This window comes from Hippichthys cyanospilos, chromosome 9 (genome assembly GCF_059441005.1).
Source record: "Hippichthys cyanospilos isolate Australia breed blue-spotted pipefish chromosome 9, RoL_Hcya_1.0, whole genome shotgun sequence".
Lineage (NCBI taxonomy): Eukaryota > Metazoa > Chordata > Actinopteri > Syngnathiformes > Syngnathidae > Hippichthys > Hippichthys cyanospilos.
The window spans coordinates 724244-745000 of NC_142377.1; the positions used below are offsets into that span (position 1 = coordinate 724244).

Here is a 20757-nt window from a genome sequence, read left to right on the forward strand (position 1 = left end):
TCGTGACAGGTGACTTGGAGGGCAGCTGCAGCTTTGTGACGGGCGGCTTGGAGCGCAGTGTCGTGACATGGGGATAGGAGGCCTGCTGCAGTGGCTTGATGTGGGACAGCTTGAGGTGGGAATCGGAGGCTGCTGCAGCGGCTTGACGTGGGACTCGGAAGGCTACTGCAGCAGCTTAACATGGAACCCAGAAGGCTGCTGAGACAAAGGAGACTGCGGAGAGCTGATGGGTGGCTCAGGAAGCGGCTGCAGCGCCATATCTTGCTTTTTGGAGGGCAGCTGCAGCGCCCAGACTTGGGACTGCAGCAGCACGGCCTGAGACTCAGAGGGCGACTGCAGCAATTTGGCCTGCAGCTCGAAGGGCGACTGCCTATTAACCCACTCACTCTCATACACACGCACACACACATCTATACAAGGTGGCATGATGATGGATGGATTTTTATTTGATAAACAGGAGGGAAATGATGGAATAATTGTGTGTGTGTGTGTGTGTGTGCGTGTGTACATATATATATATATATATATATATATATATATTGTATAAAAACACATTGCTTGCACACCTCATACACACACACACACACTACAGACAAAAACAATTCCTTATATGGTATTATTTTGAAACTTGTAAGCGCCTTCTTTGTAATCCTTGTAATAAAAGGAGAGCTCGAGAACACCAGAAGACCTTGGTGCTCTCTCCCTCTTCTGCAAAAGATATGTAATAAATGCCTTTGCAGCAGTTGGGCAAGACAATGAGAGTGCAATCTCACTTCAGCGGGATCGTTGTCTGGCAGGTATGTACTTGCCATAGTTTGTTCAAAAACCATTTTGGACTGTCGGCAGACTGTTGATTCTCAATCTAGTGATTCTATGTGTTTAGATGAGGCGTAGAGTCTAACATATGTCGCAAACCATCAATCTGAACCGCTTATTTTCAACACATAGACTTACTTGGAAAGGGTTACTTGCTGTTCCAGAGAGTGTTGGTTTCGATCCAATGTCAAGTGACAAGCGTCCTGCTAATTCACTTTTGTACTGACCCAAACATACAAAATAGCTATTAATAGTAAACCTATGGCAATGTTGTGGGGCATTCATAAGCTCCTATGTGCTGTATGACAACTATGTGTCTCTTTTGGTGGAAAAAACCTCTGGAACAGTTAAAATGTTACACGCAGATCTCACTAAAACGACTTGCAACTACATTTGCCACAAATAATGGAAAGATAGATGAATGCATCCACACTACTATTCTAGTATTGGCTTTGTACTGCAAGCTTAAGAAAAGTCACACTTCAATTTCTTTTCAGAGAAATTACCCTCTCCATTTGGCACACCTGTATGTAAGTCATCATGGCAACAAAAAATTAAAAGTCAAATCAAAATGCATGCAACATTTTCAAGTATAGCTAAAAAAGGATTTGAAAGCTATCAATATTATTTGTTATGAATACACTCAATCATCAAAATTAAACAAGTACAGGACATTTTTCAAACAAATTAATTTATTTTCACATAGAGCAAACAGTGCTGATAAAAGTGTCATTGATAAATTCATTTACAACTCATCTTTGCCATTCTGAGAACCAGACATGGAAGGAGTTCTGGAATCCATAATGACTGTCTCTTTGGAAATATTTTTGTCCAACTGTTCCACTTTTGTTTTGAGTGTATCTTGTTGAGCTATTTTAACAGGTTGAACTCCATTTTTCTTGACCTTAGCTGTTTTTTCCTTGTGTATGTTATATGTCTTAACTTGCTCTACATATGGAGAGTCTCGCTGATGTACTTTTGTCTTGTCAGTCTTTCTGGTTGGTTCTGCCACCATGGAGTGGTGGTCTGAAGTGACCATTGCCTCTTTTGATTTAATGTCTGGCATTAGATTGCTGGAGAACATCTCAAGTATATGCTGAGCTTGGATTCTTTCCTAGGAAGCAAAGGGAAATATGAAGTCAAAAAAACAATATACAAGTTGATTGAAAAGTAGCTCTCTGTTTTGAAATATTTATTCTTGTGTTGTACTATTTTCTTTTTTTAAATTTGTATTCGTTCTATGATGTATGGAAATTACTTCCATGTCTGTGTTTGCTTCTCAGATCAATATAGTGGGCCCCCGTGTTACAACATGAATCTGCTTTGCGGTTTGGGTAAAAAGTATTTGCCGTATGACGGGGAATCCAAGCCTATGTTAAATAGCTAATGCGTTTAGAACCCCAGGTAAAAACATCAAAGTTGTACATACATATTAAAAATTGGTACCAAATTAGTAGTGCTACGGATATATAATATACATGTATACAATCAGAAAACATCATAAATAAAAAATATAGAAAGAATTGGATGCTACTTGTTACGCCCATACACCCGTTTGTTATGCCCATATTCCCTAATAAGGGTTATCTCCAGCATCGTTTCCAAATAAATCATCTTCGTACTTCTCTCTTTAACATCACTAGCAATCTTGGGACGCATGTCTAACCCTTTCAACTTTTGAGTTAAGCAGTAAAATGCACTATGAAAACGGTTTTGTAACGACTCACAATTGAACAAAGCTTTACCGTTGCGCCAATTTTGAAACAAGTGAGGTCGACCAATCGCAAAACACCATCTCCGTGAGAAGACCCCGACCAATAGCAGACCAGCATTGTAGTCACGCGTTGCATGGAAGCAGACGGCAATTGTAAAGTGCAATTACCTAAAAACGCCAGCAGATAAAGGCAAAACAACACTAATACAGCCAAGCCCCTAGGTTCATTACAGTTGTTTTGGTCGCATAACCAGGAAAATGTCATAAAGAGGGGATGAAAAACCTCAATATTCCACGTCGCAACATAAAAACGTAAATCAGGGACGTTGTAACACGGGGGCCCACTGTAATTAGGGCCCAACCAGGGACTGCTGCGAGGTCCATATTGTTTCTGGAGAAATTATTATTATTATTATTATTACGGATTGGTTTCAGAACCACTGCCAATGTCCTGGAGTGGCCCAGCCACAGCCGAGACTTAAAACATGATTAAACATTTCTGGGGAGACTTGAAAATGTGTCTAAGACAGACGTCTCCCTTTGACAATTACTAGAAGGAAGAATGAGCAGAACTGCCTAAAGATAGGTGTGCTAAGTTTGTGGTATCATCTTCAAAAAGACTTGAGACTGCAATTGCTGCCAAAGGCAGATCAACAAAGTAAAAAGCAAAGACCGTGAATACAGTCTTCCCCTGTGTTTCGTGGCAAATGGGGACAGGAAACCCCGTGATGAGTAAATTTCACGACATGTCCCTTTTTGGCCACAAACTTTAATTTCTTCTTCTTCAACACACAGTGGGCCAGAGCGTGGTGAATGGACGCTAACTCTCCGTAGCCCTGAGCACTACCCCACCTTCCCCTGCTCCCCTCATTGCTAGTATTTTTAAAGGACAGGACGATCAGCCCTGTGTTGGTCATTCTTATAACCTCATACTCACACACACACACACATGTATGTCTCCATACAGCTCTCACAGTCCACCACCTGTAACAAGATGCCCTTATATAATGCCATGATGCCACTGTTGTTGAATGAGAATAGTGGTTTAGTTTTAGGTGAAAGTGCCTTGAACAGTGTTAGACTGTGTCACATTAAACTGAGCGTGGGAATGTTATTGCAATACATCGGGTACGCACTTGCTGATTCCGCAAAACATGTATCACAAAGTGGCAAGGGAACACTGTATTTCCAAACTTTGTAAATGTGCCGCTAGCTGAATGAATGAAAAAAAGGAATGTTAAATCACCTTTTATCAAAAGTCTGAAAAAAATAGCATTAAGTGCATCAAAGTGTCTGATATTTAAAAAAATAAAATAAAACCAATCCTTATTCAAACTAGAAACATTTTTGTCGAACTAAGCCAGTCCTTCACAAATAGTTGGGTGGGCCATGCCGTGGGGTCACATGTTTTTGCCATGTGAAGTGTAACCGATAAATTGAGGATTAGCCTCTTTTTTTCAGGCATTTTGATGCTTTTGTTTTTTTTTTCCTTTGCCTACGTAAACTTTTAACCTGTATAAGTGCTGTAAAGAAAGAGGTAAATAATTGTTGAATGTTTTTTTTCTTTTATATTGCTTTTTCCTTTTGTCAATGTTAAAAAGGATACAGTTTTAGGTCCCTCGCTACTTTATGCCTCTCCTATTGCACCCTCAGTGCATGGCAGATTTTGTCAATGGACTGTCACCTCATGGCAGGGCATAATGAACTGCAGCACTTCCACACTCAATTCTAAAGTGGAATCTGAATCAATCGAACATCCCTAATACTCAATCTTTTCGAATGTAGGGACTTTTGCATCAAACTAAACCATTGCTATTCTACATCTTGCACTACATAAGGACATTAGGCAAAAAAGTACACTAGCACTGTGCACTGCTGTGGCTTACGCCAGACAAACATGCGGAACATACAGGGGGGTCAGATAGACACGGATGACTTTAATGCAAAAATGGGCAAGGAGGATGCATGTTGGCAGAATGCAGAGTGACGTGCAAGCAGAAATGGGTAGCTTGCTCAGCACTGCAGCATGAGTTGGGTGTTTGAACCCTCACTGAAAGCACTCTGCTAGTTTGTGCCCCTCCATACTACAGTTAGGAGATCGCTGGACATGGGAAAGAAAGGTCCTGAGACTGCTCAGGAAGTACAACCTGGACTCCAAGTTGCTGGTGACCTTCTACCACTCGGCCGTGGAGAGTCTGCTGACCTACTGCGTGACGGTGTAGGGGGTAGCTGTACTGAGACAGACAGGAAGAGGCTGCAGTGGGTGATCAAGACCGCCCAGAAGATCATTGGCTGCCCTCTACCCTCCATGAAGTACATCTACACCTCCCGCTGCCTCAGCAGGACCAGGAACATCATCAAGGACAGTTCTCACCCAGGTTTCCATTTCTTCAACCTGCTGCCCTGCAGGAGGCGCTACAAGTGCAGTCCAGGATCAACAGGCTGAGGGATAGCTTCTTTCCTAAAGCCATCACCATCATGAACAATAACATGACACACCCCCCTCCCCTCATACAATGCACCTTCACTGTGCAATTTAATTCAATGGACTACAAAATGTTTTATGCTGCTGCTGCCATAGCTTTGCACTTTCATATTGCATTTCTGCACATCCTTCTTGTGGGTTGTATTTTTTTCTTTTTTTATGTTTGTCTTGCACTTGAGCATCCCAATTTCATTTTACCCCCTCGGGTTTTTAAAAATAACAATAAAGACTATTCTATTCTATTCTATTTGGAATATTACACCAATATTTTAAGGATAGCGGTAGTGTCAAAAAAATATTGCAGTAAATCTAGAAATAAAACAATAACTGTTCTACATAATGGAACATATAGTATAACAACAACAAAAATGAAACATTCTACAACATATGAGTAAATGGTAAGTTTTTTAAAATAGATACTTCTCAATCAAACTGTATGCAGCATATATGTTAAAAGGAGGTAGCTTGTACCTTTTCCTCATGTGCTGGATTCAAGGTGAACCACAGTGCAACAGCACACCTCTGTCCCTTTGTGACAGCTCTCACACCATGCGGGTTTTCCTTTCCTGCTCCAAATCCAACCACCCGGCCACACTGCGGATGCACTTCTGCCTACAGAAAATAGGATTGACAGATGGCAATCAAAATGGGCATCAAAATGTTGTGTGAAGCAAATATTAATTTACTACCGTTACTGTTTTGGCATCTAATTCTGTGAAAATAAAGTCTCCTCCTTCAAAGTCATCATTCAGGTAAAGTATTGCACTGTAAAGAGAAATGAGACACAAATCTGATTTGTAAACATAAAAATAGGTATGCAGGAAATTTTAAATTTGAAAATATACAGTGAGCATCACCTGTAATCTCGATGTATGTATGCAGGAGGTTCCTTGAAACACTCATTGAGCTCTGAAACCAGCTTGCAGTTGTCAACATGCACAGGGTGACTCAGATCATTGTGTTTATCTTGTTTTCCTGTATAACAATAAAAAGACAACTGCTATACTTTTCATATTCAAACTTACTTTATCAATCCACTCAATCTACACAAAGCACTAAAAGAAAATAGTTTGTAGATTCTTGTACTTTTGGAATGATTTGAATGGTCAATAAATGTAGAAATAGATATATGCCAGGGGTAGGGAACTCTGGTTCCTCGAGAGCCATATCCTGCCTGTTTCTGATGTGTCTCACTTTCAACGCACCTGATTGAAATGAGTAAGATCATTATCGGGTTTCCACAGGGCTTGCTGATGAGCTGATCATTTGAACCAGGTGTGAAAGGCGAGGGAGACATCGAAAATAGGCAGTATATGGCTCTGGAGGAACCAGAGTTCCCTACCCTTGATATATGCTTTCATATCAATAGGATATGATTTTGCTCCTGTGGCTCACGAAGACAGGTAACGTGGCTAACATGTTATTATATGCTACACTCATGGAGTATTTAATAAGCTATTACATTTTGAGGTAGGAAGCGTGCCATCTAGCCTGCTTGAGTTCGGATCAACAACACTCCAAAAAACAAAGTTGGCTATCTGTGAAGTTTTCGGCTTTCAAAAATGAGCAGGTGACATTTAGCTGTATGCTTTTTGTTAAAACTGTTCAATATTCTGAAAGATCTCAGCTGTAGCTGAAAAATTAGCCTGGTGTCACATCCGCATGATGTGTAAGAGGTGGAAGGTAGTGAAACCAAAAATGCAGGTAGGTAGAGGGGCTTTTAAATAAGATTTATTTGAGCGCAGAGGGGATTTTAAATAAGATGTATTTGAGCGCAGAGGCAAGGCAGACAACAACAAAACAGTTAACAAAAAAAAAACAAAATCCAAAACTTAAAAATCCAAAAAATAAAAGCCAGGGGTGTCCAAACCCGGTCCTCGAGGGCCGGTATCCTGCATGTTTTCCAGGTTTCTTTCCCTGACACACCTGATTCAAATGATCAGCTCATAAGCAAGCTCAGAAGAAGACTGAAAACGAACTGGATCATTTGAATCAGGTGTGTCAGGGAAAGAAAGCTGGAAAATGCGCAGGACAGCAACCCGCAAGAATCGAGTTTGGACACCCTTGGACTAAACTAAATATTGCATCAGCAGAGGGACAGCGACAGGGAGGCAGTAAGACACATAACCCGACAAGAACTGAAAAGTGATGGATACGTTTTGAAAGAATAAAAATGCTGATTCTGATCTGGATCCTGGAAAAAATCTCGACCCAGATTAAGGCTCTTGTATTGAGTGGAGGTCAAAAGAAAGCAAAGACTTTGACATCCAGCAAAGTTTCTGTCTTGAGGCAATACAATGAAAGCTGTTTCATTTGAATTTACCGGAAATGACATGGCACCGACTCCTTTGTGAAATATGGTGAAAAGCTCTCCAACAGAGCTATGGTCCTAAGTAAGCTTAAATGCCACCTTGAAACAAAAAATCATACACTTCAAAAGAAAAATATAAAGAATATTGTTCGCCTGTGTGAACACATAGAGAAGCAAGCAACTTTCATGAGAAAAACCACAAAGGTAAACGAGAGAGCATAAAGGTAGCTACAGAGAAAGAAAGATCGGCTGAGATCAGTGGAAGAAGAGCTTCGTGTGTGTTTCATCGATTCCTGCCTCTGAGCTCACACTTGAGTGAATATAACTAATAAAGATGATAAAGTCCTTTTTCTTGGTTTTTAATATGATTCCTATTCAAGATGTTATAACATCATTCGTCAATGTAAAAAAAAAAAAAGAAATTAACAATATAACCCTTATATTGTTCATACAAACTCTTTTTCTCACATTTTCAGCTGGTGGTGTGCCACAGAATTTTTTTCCATGAAAGAAATATGGCTTGGCTCAAAAAAGGTTGAAAAACACTGAGCTAAGGGAAAGAGAAAATGTAATGATCTGTTGCCAAGTCCTCCTTTCAGATGAACAAGCTTTTTTTTCATTTCATTTGGGGATTCATGGTCTCATAGTTTGGAGGAAAATTGGAGAAGCACATGAGTCAAGTTGCCTAATGTCCAGTGTGAAATTTCCACATCAGATGTAAATACCTGGAAATAAAATCATGACTGCTGATTGTGTCATTTTCAATATACGTACTGTCAAATGCAAATGTTTGGGGTTTACAGCAACACATACATATGAAAGACCTTCTGTCTCGCAAAACAGACTGAAGTAGTACAATGAGTCTATAGACTGATGAAATCATTTTTAAAGTTAACTTCGTGTTCCCAAGGTAGAAATTTCAAAAATAAAGGCTATAATTTCTATAAATTCTATACAATTTATAGAAAATTGTATAGACAATTATTTTAACTTAAGAACAGATCAAACAACAGCCAGTCTTAGATGAGAAGCTTTTAAAGCATATACTAAAAGAGAAATTAAGTATACAACACTAAGAATGAACAATAAAATGAGAAATGTCAAACACTATACACTAAAGGAACAGATTAAAACATTAGAAGTGGGCCATCAAGTTGAGCTCTACAATGTTCTATTTTTTGACAGATACCCTGCCATCATGTCTTGGGAGAACATTGAAGAAAAATCTGTTTCAGAGTTGGTTGTTAAACATTTATGTTCATCAAAATTGAAGACTTCAGTGAAGACGACTAAGAATTCTTTTGTAAAAAACACAATATTCGTATGGTACAAATATATTTGCAAAATGATAAATCTGTTGCAGTTTACCCCAATCTGGGTAATTGACCATTTAAAGCCAGGCAAATCAGATAAAAGATTCAAACTATGGGTAGACAAGGGTATTCGAACAATTCTTGATCTTTGGAGGATAAAGGAACTGCGTGAGCAATATCAGAGCCCCCCAAAACAGTTGTTAGTATTTTATATATAGTTTTTATTTTTGTATACACTCCTCTACTCCCCAGGTAAGTATATATCCAAAAATGTGACTTTTAAAAAAAATTAAAGGGGCTGTATCCAAAAAAAAGTTTGCAGATTATTTCATATGACCTATTATGCTGCGTGCACACTGAACGCAAACGAGCCAAAAAAGCGGACAGTTGTATTGTAGTCAATGGAGTTCACACGACAGGGCGCAATGGCATGTCGGGTGACGCGATGGACGCGAATGGAGTGACGCAAATCGCCGCGCGATGTCAAGCGAATGGAGCGTGGCGCGAAATTTCGCCTGTCGCGTGAAGTTAAAATGTTTTAACTTTTTTCACGTCGGGTCGTGACAGCCAATCAACTTCGGGAACGTTCAACGTCTCACGCAGGGGGCAGGAGTGAATTATGGCGGCTGATTTGCGGTCACCAGGAACTATCCTACACGGCCAGCTGAGCTTTCAATACAAAACGGAGCCAAGCAAGAGCACTCACCTAGCTTGTAGAATGGCAGAAGAGAGAACTTGGGACAACTGGTATGTGCAGCGTTTGCTTCCTTTTTTAACAGCCGTTGAACCGTAGTTACTGTGCCAAGCTAACGATAATGCAGCATTGACAGCTCAGTATTTAGCATGGTATCGGTCACTTGATTGTGACAGTGAAACTTTTTTGTTTTTATTTTGGCAGACGAGTATAGCCGCAAAGCGAGGGACACGCAGTCTAAAAAAGAATAAAGTTGCTGTAGGAGAAAATATTGGCTCTGCTGTATCCCAGAAAAGTGAAAGTTCTCAGCATAAAGTGCACAGCAAGCACACTGAAAGTCAGAAGCATGCAGATATTAGTAAAAATGAAAGCCAGCCTGCATGCTTTGTCCCAACAAACGCATTGTGTTTATCATGTGGAGCATTGTTTATAAAAACAAATTGTTGAACAACATTGTGCCCACGTTCCATACGTTCCATGTATAACACGTTTTTTTGGGGTTTTTTTGGGGGGGGGGATCACTTCCCCCAACATTGCCAAATATAGATATTTATTTTAATTCATGTTTTAATTCATGTTTTACTTTTCATGTTTTTCTCCACGTCGGGGCCTTCAATATTGTCTTTCTGTTAAACATCACCTTCACGCTGTCAAAAAGATATTTGGGTCATCCAGAAATGGTTTGACTCAAACGCTTTGCATTGTGTAAAGCAAGTGACAGCTCGGTCCAAAACATTTACTGGTCTTTGGAGCCAACTACTGTCTTAAAGTGTTAGACACAAGTAATTTGAAAAATTTCTATCTGTAATCTCAACCGCCGCTAGAGAGCTTGGTTCAAAAATCGCAGGAAATGCCCATGAACACATGCGTCATAATTGTTAAGTACACCAAACTACAACATTTTAGAATTTGCAGCATGGTTGTATTTTGAACTTTAACAAGATTAAATAATTAGCGTGACGTTTCAACTCCCTAGTGTTTCTTTTTCAATGCTTTCTCTTTTGATTTCACAAAGAAATCATCAAAAAGGTACCATGTATGCACAAGTTAAAATAAAAGGAATTGAATCAAAAATCATTTAAAATTGAAAATTGATTCCTATCCAATCGTACACCCAAAAATCTCAATCAAATGGAATCGTGAGACAAAAGATTCCCAGCCCTCATACGTACATACATCCAAACACACACACACACACACACACACACGCACACACTCGATAATCATAGACTTTTCCTTTTTAAGGTCATTAATTGATATTAAAATAAAACGGAAATCAATACACTTCCTATCGGCTTCCGTAATATGCGTTGTGCCGTGAATGCACCACGCTGCCCGTTTCAGATTGTCAAGTTTGCGCTGCTTGAAAGCAGTCTGGTCGGTTTCTTACGGCCGTGAGTTTAAATGTTTCTGTGCTGACTTTTAGGCAAGTTTCAGTTAATGCCTACTCTTGTTTTGAAGCTATGCTTTGATTTTGAGGCAAGCTATGTAAACATCTAGTTTAAATTTCTCTTTTACACCTGTTGTGAATGTGTGCTTGGGGAGAACACAGCTAATTTGAGTTACCTTCCTCATTTTTAGTTTCACTGCTCATGTCGATGCCAAGATGTGCATTCAGAGCTACAAACTACTATGAGGAATTATTGCCGCAACACTTTAGAGTTTAGCTTGCTCTCTAGCTCTAAGATTATACTCATTAAGGATTAGACTTTATTCAAATAAATGAGCTGACCAAGAAAAAATATTCATACAGAACATAAAGCAAATGTTCCATAATCAACACAATACAAAACTTCTACATGTCCACAAAACAAAATAAAGATAAAACACAAAGCAATGTGTGCAAACTTGAAACGAACTCACAAACTCATTTGACTCACATACTTGTAAATGAAATGTATGAAAATACTGTCTCTATTGTACTCAATAATATGTTACAAACTTTTGTGACTAATAATGCTCCCGCTATGCTTAGTGAACCAACTGGTACATGGTTTCCGCATACCTTTCCCCATAATATCAATTTAACTGCTCACTTGAAAAGTAAATTTCATATCCTGTTTGTCATAAATGTACTGAGAAATATCAATATTAATACAATTAATATTCATTTGGGCAACAGTTTTTCACATAATATTTTGATACGATGAAATGACCATCCTGGTCTTAAGTGCAATGATCTAAATGAAAAGGGGCAGTTTTGAAAAGGGCACGGTTACATTCCGATCTCATCTCAAGGGTTGCTCAATTAGACCGTGAGGTAACTTAAAACGGATAGGCACCTTAGAACTTAGGCTGTCAGGACGTATCCTTTTCGACACCGACTTATGCAGATGTTGGTCGCCCAGCAAGACAGCGTTGGAGCTGCGCAGGGCTAAACCCTTTAAACGGAGAGTCAGTCAGGACTGTTAGTTGTCCTTAGATGATTAATAGGCCTGAGGTAAGAGCACATCAGTCACTTGCAAAGATGACCCACATTGTTTGAGGATTCTTTGAACTTCTATAGATTGAATAAAAATAATTTTGAATGAATTGAATCGAATCGTTTTGAATTGAAAATCGTTCAGAATCAAAAATCTATTCTGAATCGAATCGGAGACCCTAAAATCGGAATCGAATCAACTCATGAGACAGCCAAAGAGTCCCACCTGTAATAGATACACTTTTTACCCATATGATGGTTGAACAAATGGATGATAAAATGTCTATTTTACTTACTTACCTTCAATAGCAGATCGACACACCAGATGAGAATTGGAGAAATAAAGTGGGGAGCTCAAGCGAAAGTATGACACCAAAAGCTTCCTCACTTTCTCGCTAACATCAAAGAACAGGAGGACACTCTTCAGTGGAACCTTTTCTTCTTGTGCCAGCTATGAGACAAATATAAATTGAGCGAAATTTGTATGTATATATATATATATATATATATATATATATATATATATATATATATATATATATATATGCACACACACACGCGCACACATATTATTTTATATATATATATATATATATATATATATATATATATATATATATATGTATTTGTGTATACGCCGACAGGCATTCCATCTTTAAAAAAAAAAAAATCACATTTCTTTTTTACTTTGGCTTGGTAAGTGGATGTGTCATGCGCATTTGCTTCACCATGAGAAGGGGTTAACATTTGCGTCTCTTTAACTGCACTGTTATTAGCTAAGCTAACCTGCACGGAATCTATGCAGAGAACGTATGCAAGTACTGTCAACGTGTATGATTGGCTGAATAGTGTAATTGAAACTTATCGTATCATTGGATGGACAATTGTCACGAGCTGTCACAATGCAAAATGGTACAGAAAACAATATTATTCGTGTATTTACTCTAAGATGAGGTCTAACATTAGATATTATGTTTATATTGCATTGTGTGTATAGATTTCTTGTGTGATGAGAATGTGCGAGCAGTGCGCAATTGAGCATGTGTGCAGCTTAGAGGGAACACTGATTAGCGGCGCCTGGAAGTCTAATTGAAGTGAAGCCCGTGGCTGGCCGAACATGATAACAGTTAGAGCTTACACTCGAAATTCCAATTTATTACAAAAGAAATCTCTGTAAGAGATACTCTGCAGTTGTGCCATTCGAATCTGACTGCAGCATGTGTGACTAGTGACCACGGCTCTTGGACACGCCTATAAAACACGTGTGATTGGCTCCTGGGGTGTTGGGGCGGGAGTAAATTATAACTCCTGCCCTGCCCTCCTGCCATCGACCAATGAGGGCAGCACAGAAACATACCCAAAATGCTTATTGTGTCAGTATCATGTTGATAGCCAAACCAAGCTAAATATTACAACATCCCAAAATTCAACTGTCAAGACTTTTTTTGAATTCTTAACCCAAAGTTTATTTATTATTTACAAACCTTCAGAGCCTTTACAATTGTAACTCCCTGCAACTTTTCCCTGGTGGAGCGTGGGGAGGGATGTTTCTGGTATTCTTTATCCTCACCTTTGAGAGCAGCTGCCTAAACATAGGACAAAAAATAACTAATTTAAATGATGAGCTGGTAAGCAAGCACATGATGTTCAGTATGAAGAAATTTACAATATAAAAACACTTAGCAAACAAGCCCAAATCTGTCAGCAATGAAAGTATTTCATGTACATTACAATCACTTGTCAAAACAGTAATTTAGGGAAGTTCCAGAGGCATACTAGACAGCATGCCAAAGTAGTCATTATTAGTTGTAGATTTTATTGGAATAGACTTCAGGCAGAGAGCAGTGACAGATGTCCACATAAAACATTACTCTGATATCATCCATCCATTTTCTATAGCCGCTTATCCTCATAAGAGTCGCAGGCTCGTTGGCGCCTATCTCAGCTGGCTTCGGGCAGTAAGTGAATTGGTTGCCAACCAATCGCAGGGCACATAGAGAGGAGTGACCATTGCTCAGGACAATTTAGGAGAGAACCCACGCGGGCTTGGGGAGAACATGCAAACTCCACACTGGAAGGCCAGAGCCAGGTGGATTCGAACCGGGTCCTTTGAACTGTGAAGCATTTATCGATAATACCATAGATGCAGTGTCACCGCTTCACAGCAGCACTTACACGACTGCAATAACATATTTGCCCTTAGTCACACTTGGAATCTGAATATGAACAGGTCGAACATCCTGTTAATATTCAGCCATGTTCAGCTGTGCCAAAAAAGGCAATTTGCTTAAAACTAAAAAAATTCTTGTCATTCAACATCCATGGAGTCATGGCATCATAAACATGAATTTTGTCCCAAAACAAGAAACAGCAGCAACAATTCCTTGTTGCAATAATTCCATGTGTTGTGGGTAAAGGAAATTCATGTAAAAGCTATATAATTTATAGCTAGCGTCAAAGAGTAGCAGTTGTCCACGGTATTTTTTTAAAGGTATGTTGCTTACAAATCAAAACTTAGTCAGTGTTAAAAAAAGAAACAAACAGTTTCTGTTTGTTATTCTGTCTTGCAAAAGCAGTCTGATGATTCTTTGCGCATATAGATGGAAGCAGAAATAAGGTTTGATTTTATTTATATATATATATATATATATATATATATATATATATATATATATATAGTCTAGATGCTATATAGTCAAGATGTGTCTTAAGATTTTGTGTGCATTTCCCAACTTGAAAGGAAGAGATTTCAGCTCAGATATGACAGGGATTTTACTCAATTAAGAAACTGTATCTTTTTCCATTTACTTCTCCTATTTGAGGATATTGGGATCTCCAGTTGACCTCATTTAATTTACTAAAAACCTTAAACAAATGAAAGGATACAAAACACATAGTTTTACAATCACTATACAAGATATTCTTAAACACTAAATCCAAACGATCACTTTGTTGTATGTTTGCTTTAGCAATTGAAATAATAATGAAAATCAAGCGAACTCAATGTGCTTCACCCTTTACCCACAAACAATGTTAAGTGCACATGTCAATCAAATGTAGACGATCGCTGCCGAGCGACGCCCCCCCCCCTTCGCTGCTTAGCAATGACTGGTAAGATCGGCAAGAACCACAATACATCGGCAACAACCACAATCCATGATCTCAGCTGTGCTGCCTACCGGCTGCCTCTCTGGTGTTCCTCGCTGTCATCTCTAGTTGCACGCGTTTGCTTGTCAGGATTTAAACAGGCCGCCACTTGCTCCTCGTGTTTGGTGGTGTCTTATTTGCTCTGCGTCTCCTTCCTTCCGCTCAAGTTGGGTGCCGCTTTTAAGGGTCCGGGTGAAGCACGGGTAATAGCACCTCCTTCAGGTCTTTTGTTGCTGCAGTTTTCTTTACTTTTTTTTTCTTTAGTCGTCAATTTATGTTTTGCTGTTTTTTTTTTCTTTTTTTTTCTCCCAAGTTTGACTTCACACCTCCCACTCAAACTTCGCGCGGAAACGCTGGGGAGATCGTTCTTCGGGGCAAACTTTGGTTGTCAGTTGAGGTTCCTCTCAGATCTGACTGTCAGATTGTTCTTCTACAGGCAGTATCACAACGAGCCGCCGTACATCCCTGTGAAAGGTGGTGGCTTGTTTTTTTCCTTTAGCCTGATAACTTGGTTTTCCCTTCAGAGATTTTGCCAATTTTGTAGGTAGGGGAGACACTGACATGCACATCCCTCACCACGCCTTTCCTGTCGGGATTGGTGCTGACGACTCTGCCGAGTTTGAACTGGCCCCTTAGCGCATTTTGGTCGCAGAGCCAGACAACATCTCCTAATGTGACATTTCTTTGTACAGTGTGCCACTTGCTTCTGATGACCAGGTTTGGACCTGCGCGCTGGCTCCAGTTTCTCCAGAACCTTGTCACTTCTGTCTGCATTGCTTGGAGTCTCTTATAGGGGTATTTGGAAAAGTCAAATGTTCTGATATTACCACTCTGAGATGCTCGACCAAGGAGGAGAGTAATGGGTGTGACATACCGAATGCAGTCCTCTCGGCTCTGAATTCTGGCGTCAATTGGGTGCTCATTTGCGAGGTGGGTGGCTAGTTAAAGAGCTGTTTGGAACTCACTGTAGCTCAGTGATGACTCCTTCCCAATACTTTGGAGCGCTCTCTTCACAATGTGTACTGCAGCTTCCACAGCACCGTTTCGGTGTGGAGAATCAGCGGGGTGAATTTTTCATGTCCACTCAGTCCCATTTTTTGCTGCATTCTCCTCTAGGTCTGCTTTATTTTGGCTATCTAAAAATATATACAGCTCTTCCAGGCTTTGTGCCGATAAAGGTGGTGCCTGCATCTGACCAGATTTTTCTTGGATGTCCTCTGACTGTTGTGAATCGTTGATAAGCCATCAGGAACCCTTCTGTTGATAGGTTGTTTACAAGTTCAGTGTGGAAGCCTCTGCTGGCCATACAACAGAAGACAACTCCCCAAACTTTGAGTTTCACTCTTTTCTTGATGTGATTTTTTACTATATAAGGTCCGAAAAGGTCAACGGATATGAACTTAAACGGTGCCGCTAGCTCAGTTCTCTCTGGTGGCAAGTCACCCATTACCAGTTGACATTCCTCTGCTTTTGCCTTTCTGCAGGTGACATCCATCAACGACCTTTTGGGCAATTCTCCTTCCTTTTATGACCCAAGCCTTCTTTCTCATTCTGAGCAGGGTTCCAGATGTGTCCTCATGAGCTTCGTTATGGGCCTCCCGTGCTATCAATGTGGACACCCAGGCGTCATAAGATAGACTTGGAACGCTGATGTGATCCTCTCCGAAGGTTTGCACTCTGCCACCACAAAGCATCAGACCGTGATCTCGATATTTGTAGGCCACCAGCCTGCTTTACAGCTTGATTTCCTCTGAGGAATCTTTTTGCTGCTCTCCACATGAAAGCAACCGTCTTGACTCGTTGGGTTAGAACACTGAACCACTTCACGTCCACAATGACTTGAATGGCTGGCCCTGTAGGTGGTCTCTCTCCTGGCCATGATTTTGCTGTTTCTTGTTAATGCAGCAACAAACGCTTTCTTTTGCAGCTTGTTGATGTTTTTTCTGGCAGTGGCTGCAAGTTCTTTGGCCAAGCTCACTGGCCATTCACTTACTGGGAGTCTCAGGAACCTGGCCCATTTTGCCACTCTGAATCCACATCCAAGTCTTGAGGGCTGGCTCCTCTTGTGATATGTGTCGGCTATGTTTTGAGAGCTGGGAATCCACCACCAGTCCTGTATCTGTGTGTTGGTTTGTATTTCCCCTATCCTATTTGCGAAGAAGGTTCGGTAGCCATAGCTCTCGCGCTGAATTGCACCAAGGACTGTCAACGAAATGGTACCACCCCTTGACTGGGATATACTGTATATTGTCCCCATATATATATATATATATATATATATATATATATATATATATATATATATATATATATATATATATATATATATATATGGCTAGTGAATTGTAGCAGTGACTAGCATGTCCGCATCACAGTTCAAAGATCCTGGTTCAAATCCACCTAGCACCGGCCTTCCTGTGTGGAGTTTGCATGTTCTCCCCGAGCCCGTGTGAGCTCTCTCGGGCACTCTGGCTTCCCACTCTCCAAAAAAACATGCATGGCAGGTGAATTGGACATACTAAATTGTCCGTAGGTGTGATTGGGTGTGTGAAAGGTTGTTTGTCTCTGTGTACCCTGCGCTTGACTGGTAACCAGTTCAGGGTGGCCCCCGCCTACTGCCCAAAGCCAGCTGAGCTAGGCGCCAGCATATATCAATAACTCACATTAGAAAGTTGGCACAACTCCATGCACTCATCACTGGTGATCACCCCATCTAGCAAGACTCGTTGAGAGCCATTCAGCTGTGTGGGTGTCATGGTCACTTTAATGTTGTCATAAAATGGAATTTCACCTAAAATGGATCACAGACAAGAGAGAAACTTGAGTTTACAATCACTAATAGAACAAATTTGGCATTACTTCTTTGAAAGTTGTTTTAATTATTATTGATAATATTAGTTAATAGACAGTTGTTACCACAGCAATGCTCACCTTCTTGTGCTATTAATATGTTCGCCAGATCTGTGGAGTCTTTCTTCTTTTCTTCAACCAGAGTTTCAATTTCTTTCATCAGATTTCCTATTTCCTCCGTAATCCTTGCGGCTGTTTCCCTGTCAACCCTGAAAAGTGAGCAAGCATTAAACTTGGTCCTGAGGAGCAAAACTCAATCCATGATTCCTATCATTCTGAATTTTAAAATATACATCACTGATCTTAATTTCAAATGCTAGATTTTAAGAGCATAACCTCGGATGGAGTAGACTTGGTTGACAGAATGATAAAAAAAAATTTGAGTGCCATAAGAATGGATAAACACTTTGGGGCATTTTATGTATCCTTGGATTGTCTATGTGGTAATATTGATTTGATGAAAGGAAACCTTTGCAAGTGACATATATGCATAACCACAGTAATTAGGAGGTGGTGAACATTTTTTCACAGTACTGTAAATTTATATTTAAAAAATTGTATCCTTGCCCCCTTAGGCGGGTGGTTATCCTTCAAGTGCAGGTCCTCGACCACTAGCCTGGGAGCTTGCGGGTTCTGCGCAGGGTTTTAACTGTTCCCAGTGTAGTGGTTTTCTGCAAGGAGACGTATGATGTTGTTCCCGGTATCTGTTGGAGCAATCCATCCAGCTTGGGGGTAATGGCCCTCCAAATTTTCTCTAGTTCGATTTTCAACCCCTGGTACTTCTTTAGCTTTTTGTGTTAGTTTTTCCAGATGTTGGATTGATACATCTATAACAACTGATTTTTTTCTGATGTTTATCTACCACTACTTTTCTTTACTTTTTTTTACTTTACACTGCTTTAAAACTGTTCTTTCTTTTCTTTTAAATGCCCTCGACTCCATCGCACTCTTATTGTTGAGTTTAAGGTATTAAATTAAACTCATCCAAAGTGGTGTACTTCCGTGGTTTACAGAAGACAACCACATGTTTAAACAGTGAAATAGGAAGTTTGAGCATAAATGGCAATCAAACAAACTCAAGGTCAACCATGAGACTTGGTGTGATAGCTTGTCAGAGGTGGGCACTTCGTCAGTACTGACAGACTGTCCTGTCTGTCAGTCTGCCACCGACGGACGGACATTTTGACGACGGACCGACAAATGACAGGAATGCCTAAAATAAACAGCAAATTAAATACATCCGAAGTGCAATTTTCAACCGTCGTCGTAATTGTCAGGACTGTCACAACATCAGGTGTCCATCAGACCACCATCCTGATGTCAGATGTTCGTCTGACCTCTGTCTGTCCATTTTTGCCACCTTAATTAATTCATATTTCAACGGATTTGTTTGATTGCAAGCAATATTGTTGCATTTTTATTCAGTGTAGTGCCACAACAATCAGGTTATTGTCAGTCCAATAATGGTCAGTTAACAGCACCACCGAGTGGTGAAATATCACACTCAGCTGAGTAATTTACCAGCATTGTGTCAAATCAACACTGATCACACTCGGCTGATTATACCAGAGACTTATTTGGAGTTACACCCTTTTTAACTTCTGGGTTTAAAAAAAATCAAATTTCATACGGTACACAATCTTGCTGACCAAAAGTTAAAAGTTATGTTTAGAATTAAGTGTTAACGGATTTTTTTAGTGTTTTTTTTTTTTTTTTTGCTTTTTAAAAAGGTTTTATAAAAAGAAATGCCTTTCTGATAAAATAATAGGCATTCTGGGGTTAATGATGGCCAAGTGAGGGAGAGATGACTTTGTGAGGCTCAATGAGGACATCTAGTGGTCATTTGCAATGCAGGCAGTCACTCTTTCAACAGCAATGGCGTTGCACCTAATTTGCATTTTGTTATGGGGCAGGAAATGCAAGATTCACGTTTTTTTTTTTATTCCCAAATTTAAGACTTTTTAAGTAAATATGCTTTACTTGTCATGTATGTGACTGATGAAATTTAGCCAAATGATAATGAAACCGTCTCCTAAAAATGTAAGATGGATAGGTATTAAGAGAAAGCCAACATGCATACATAGAGTCAGAACTATTTAGGCATGATAATGCAATCCAGTAGGTAAGAATGTCAATTGCACCATAAATGTTTACTGACACACTCTCACATGAGGAATGCTATTATGGGCTTTTTGCTGTGTATACCCTGCCTGGCTCAATTGAAGTTAATTTATTTCTACAATCTTAGAAGGTAAAAAATTTTATCTCAATCAATATTAACCCTTTCAGGCTCAAATCAAGTTTCTCTCTTTTGTCTTTTCGAACATTTAAAAAAAATGCCTCAAAAAATATTACAGCGATCCCTCGCTCTGTCGCCGTTCATCTTTCACAGCTTCGCTGCTTCATGGATTTTTTACAGTGTGGAATTATTTTTACAGTGCCTTGTGCTCTGAATCCTGATTGGCTCAGGGGCTTTACTGTTGTCTAGAAATAAAATATTGAAGCTGTACTCTATTGGTTTTACACTTGTCAATTTATTACAAAAGGCAAGAGGATCCAAAACCCGCTTTCGTCTCTCCTGTGTCTCTCCTGTGCCCGTGTGCGCTTAGCTCAGCACACACGTTGCAAACGTGCTAGTAAGCACATTGATTGACAGCTTGGTCTCTGAGAGCCAATCACGTGACTCGTAGGCGTGCTGAGAGGAAAATCACACGTCTGTGTGCCTACCGAGAGCAACAGAGAAATGCACAGCTTTGGAAATCTGACTTTTACCTAGATTTCTTTTGAAATCGAACATTTCAAGTGTATTGTTATGATATAAGAGGCTTCATTTAATTTGAGGCACATCCGGGCATATCCGGGCATACCCGTTTATAAAAATCTTCTAGCTCAGAAAAACAAAGAGCTAAAACAAGTACTCATGACAATGTGAGGGTTCAGGACGAAGAGGCATAGCTGGGACTGTGAAATACCTGAGTGACAATGTTTCCAACTTTGTATTACTA

General features: G+C 39.8%; 1 protein-coding gene across 1 annotated transcript in view; it reads right to left on the reverse strand.

The window, feature by feature from the left end:
- Nucleotides 1–1494: 1494 nt before the first annotated feature.
- p3h1 (prolyl 3-hydroxylase 1) overlaps nucleotides 1495–20757 on the reverse strand; it is a 58518-nt gene continuing 39255 nt past the window's right edge. Inside the window, exons 8-15 of the mRNA XM_088424351.1 lie at nucleotides 17834–17961; nucleotides 17566–17693; nucleotides 13240–13341; nucleotides 12056–12206; nucleotides 5873–5990; nucleotides 5705–5780; nucleotides 5487–5627; nucleotides 1495–1930 (exon numbers count right to left, since the gene is read on the reverse strand). Coding sequence (XP_088280477.1) covers nucleotides 1562–1930; nucleotides 5487–5627; nucleotides 5705–5780; nucleotides 5873–5990; nucleotides 12056–12206; nucleotides 13240–13341; nucleotides 17566–17693; nucleotides 17834–17961 — 1213 coding nt within the window. The 3' untranslated portion in view covers nucleotides 1495–1561. The remainder of the gene's footprint in view (nucleotides 1931–5486; nucleotides 5628–5704; nucleotides 5781–5872; nucleotides 5991–12055; nucleotides 12207–13239; nucleotides 13342–17565; nucleotides 17694–17833; nucleotides 17962–20757) is intronic.